Here is a 3302-nt window from a genome sequence, read left to right as displayed (position 1 = left end):
ATGGTTCTACCCTTTTCAACTTTTCTTGAGAGGATATCTACTCCCGTCCCACTACCACCAAAGAATTCGCTTGATTTCTTTTCCTTGGTATCTGGTTGTCTTTAGATTTTGTAATGTATAAAAATATCTAAGATTGTTTAGTGTTGTATTGACTCATGCCTTTCTTGTTGCTGTTTTGGACTGTAATAGGAAGTTGTGCCGAAACGCATATTAAAGATGGAAGAAGCCATAAAGAATCGTAGTTTTGAATCTTTTGCACAATTGACTTGTGCTGATAGTAACCAGTTCCATGCAGTCTGCTTGGATACGTGTCCCCCCATATTCTACATGAATGATACATCCCACAGGCAAGCCCTGTTTTAAGTTTGTTTATTCTCTTTTGGAGTTTCACCCTTAGACTCTAGAGTTAAGTGTTGATGAGATGACTACTTTTCAGGATAATTAGCTATGTTGAGAAGTGGAACCGTTCTGAAGGATCCCCTCAGGTTTGTTTATTTCTGCCATTTTGTTCTGAAGTAAATGACTTTAATCATGAGCATTTATCATGTAATTAGTAATCCTGCTAAATTAAGAAAGGTTGCAAGACAGCTGTTAACTGTTGTAAGGACAATAAAACATGGGGTTGCTAGCTACCCATGAATCATTTTGTGTGTTATGGGAGTCAATTTGCTGGGGTAGTGGAATATTTATGTTATATCATTGGAGGTTCTAGGCTGCACTGTGCCTCTCAAGAGTCATTTTGATTGCTTCATTTGTGAATCATTTTGTTTGTTCAGGCTTCATACATTATGTTTATTTGAAAGGCATTCAAGCTTCATACATGAATCAGTACCATATTGCTAATAGCTATTTAGTGTTCATTCATAACTACCATAGTTTTCATGATGGTATACTGGTGCAATTATGGATTGATTAATTTGTTGGCTCAAGCTTAGTATTCTTTTGATAATTGTTAAGTGGTGCAATGATGGAGTAAATTTCAGATGAAGGTTAAATGCAGTCTGCATTTCAAAATTGCCACAACTTCTAATATTTTCATTGCCCAGATAAAATTTGATAACAGAAGTTCTTATGTACTGAGTTGGTGCAATTAAACTTCTGCTAAATTATCTGAAATGTCAAATATTATAATAACTTCCAACACTCGAATAAGAAATTGCTGCATCATAAATTCCCTTCTTTCCCTCCTCCCATAAGTTAGTGTATTTGCAAAAGACGAACTGCTTTCTTTCTTTTTTTTCTGTTGACAATGTTTGAGTTCCGTCATTTTTGTTCTTCTTCTTTTCCTCTAATTGGATTGCAAAGAATACTCCGCAAATAAGAGTATGAATAAGCCATCTAATGTAAGTGGCAAATTGCTTTATGATCTTAACATGAAACCAATGGTTGATGATAACCAAGTTGTTCATTTGGAAAGATATTTACCCACACTGTGGTGCTTTAAGTCTGATTAGTGACCTTGTAAGACAATAGCTGTTGCTTTCCAATAAATTAACATGTTTTAGTGCAGCTTTATATACATGGCATTTATGTTGCCTTGGACATTTCTTGCCATCAGCGTCTCAACCTTGGCAATACGTTTAATGTCAAGCATCATATTTTTGGATCAAAATCTCTCACTCAATCTCTCAGCAGTTGTGCTGGAACTTCTAGGACTTCACTCTTGTTTTGCTTTTCGGCTGCTGCTCAATTGATGATGAAAAACTTTTGTACTGATCAAGTAACTTACTGATGATGAAAAATTGACAGGTGGCATATACATTTGATGCTGGGCCAAATGCAGTTTTAATTGCACGAAATAGAAAGGCTGCTGCTCAATTGCTTCAGCGGCTGCTATACAACTTTCCTCCAAAGTCTGATATTGATCTGGACAGGTAAATGGAAATCCAGGTGGTAAGAGCATGATGTCAGATTATTATAATAGATGTGATCATAAGAAAAATATCAACTCATGTATCCTATAGGCTCTTTTGTCACTGCATGGTAACACCCTTCTCCAATGAAGAGTTCTCGGATTTTGCCTTTATTTACTTTTTCCTTTTCCTTTTATTTTCCTTTTATTCAGCTATGTTATTGGTGATAAGTCGATACTACAAGATGCTGGACTTGAGGGGTTGAAGGATGTGGAAGCTTTATCGCCACCTCCTGAAATTAAGGAAAATGCTGCAGCCCAGAAATACCCTGGGGAAGTCTCTTATTTCATCTGTACAAGACCTGGGAGAGGCCCTGTTCTGCTGACAAATGAGAACCTCGCTCTTCTCAACCCAGAAACCGGACTTCCCAAGTAATTTTATGTGCCTTAATTCTCTTCACTTGACACCGTTTCTTCTAAAGAGAGTTGAATGTCTGAGAACTGTAAAATGTCAATTAGGTTGTCCCTGCAGCTTGTTTTCCTTTTATCATGTATTTGTTTTTCTTTTTTACGGTTTTTGCCATCAACTCCGACTAGGGATTGCCCCCATCTTCATTGAAACATTAACGAATAATTGGTTCACAGTGTTCATCTGAACCTCAAGTATTTCTTGTAATTTCTAGTTGTAGTGCAAAAATCCAATTTTCTGCATTTTATCACTTTTATTTATTATTTATGTTTTTTGAAACTTAAAGAATGGAATTTTCTACTTAAAACTGATTTGGAGCTGTTATAAAATTGTTGAAAGGAATGGAACGAAATGAGGTTAATGAATGTTAATTTGAGGCTGAGGATTGTACTTATTTTTATTTCTAGTACCTCTGATCAGGAAGTTAGAAATATGCCATGAAGAAAACGAATGTCATAACTTGTTAGCTAAGGGAGAGCATTAGGTCAGCTATAATGGACTAATCGATCGGAGTTGACTATATTTGGCTTTAATGGATTAGTTGATCGATTTCGGACCCTTCATCAGTTTTGCACATTGACCTCTTTGGTTGAACAATTGACCTTTATTCTCTTTTTTAATTGATTAATAAAATTACTTTAATGTTCATTTACTAATTTTTCTCATTTTCCTTAATCTATCAAGCCTTAACTTGTTAAAGCCTAAACCCTTTTTGAAAGAAAATTCTTGTCAAGTCCCAACTTCTAACCATGATTGGTGGTAGTGTAAAAGTGTAAGAGTTTAGACTAGTCTAAGTCCAACAAGTAGGCCAAATGGCTTAAACAAACCAGTAGGCCGAACAAGCCAACAGACCAATCAGAAGGTCTACCCTGCCTTATAAGGGTAGAAATGTCCATATTCTCTTAAGAGTGCTTAATTTGACTTGAACTTTTGAACTTGCTAATATATATATAAGTTTAGATGTAGATTTACTAGATTAGA

At 35.6% G+C, this 3302-nt stretch overlaps 1 protein-coding gene across 1 annotated transcript in view; it reads left to right on the top strand.

The window, feature by feature from the left end:
• The window catches only part of LOC110428774 (GHMP kinase family protein), a 4603-nt gene extending 2032 nt beyond the window's left edge, over positions 1-2571 (top strand). Inside the window, exons 5-8 of the mRNA XM_021444682.1 lie at positions 190-347; positions 437-485; positions 1750-1874; positions 2066-2571. Coding sequence (XP_021300357.1) covers positions 190-347; positions 437-485; positions 1750-1874; positions 2066-2288 — 555 coding nt within the window. The 3' untranslated portion in view covers positions 2289-2571. The remainder of the gene's footprint in view (positions 1-189; positions 348-436; positions 486-1749; positions 1875-2065) is intronic.
• Positions 2572-3302: the final 731 nt, after the last annotated feature.

Source organism: Theobroma umbraticum, unplaced genomic scaffold (genome assembly GCF_002168275.2).
Source record: "Theobroma umbraticum cultivar Fairchild unplaced genomic scaffold, ASM216827v3 scaffold_477.0, whole genome shotgun sequence".
Lineage (NCBI taxonomy): Eukaryota > Viridiplantae > Streptophyta > Magnoliopsida > Malvales > Malvaceae > Theobroma > Theobroma umbraticum.
The sequence above is the reverse complement of the archived record's forward strand: the minus strand, read 5'-3'. Positions and strand labels throughout refer to the sequence as shown.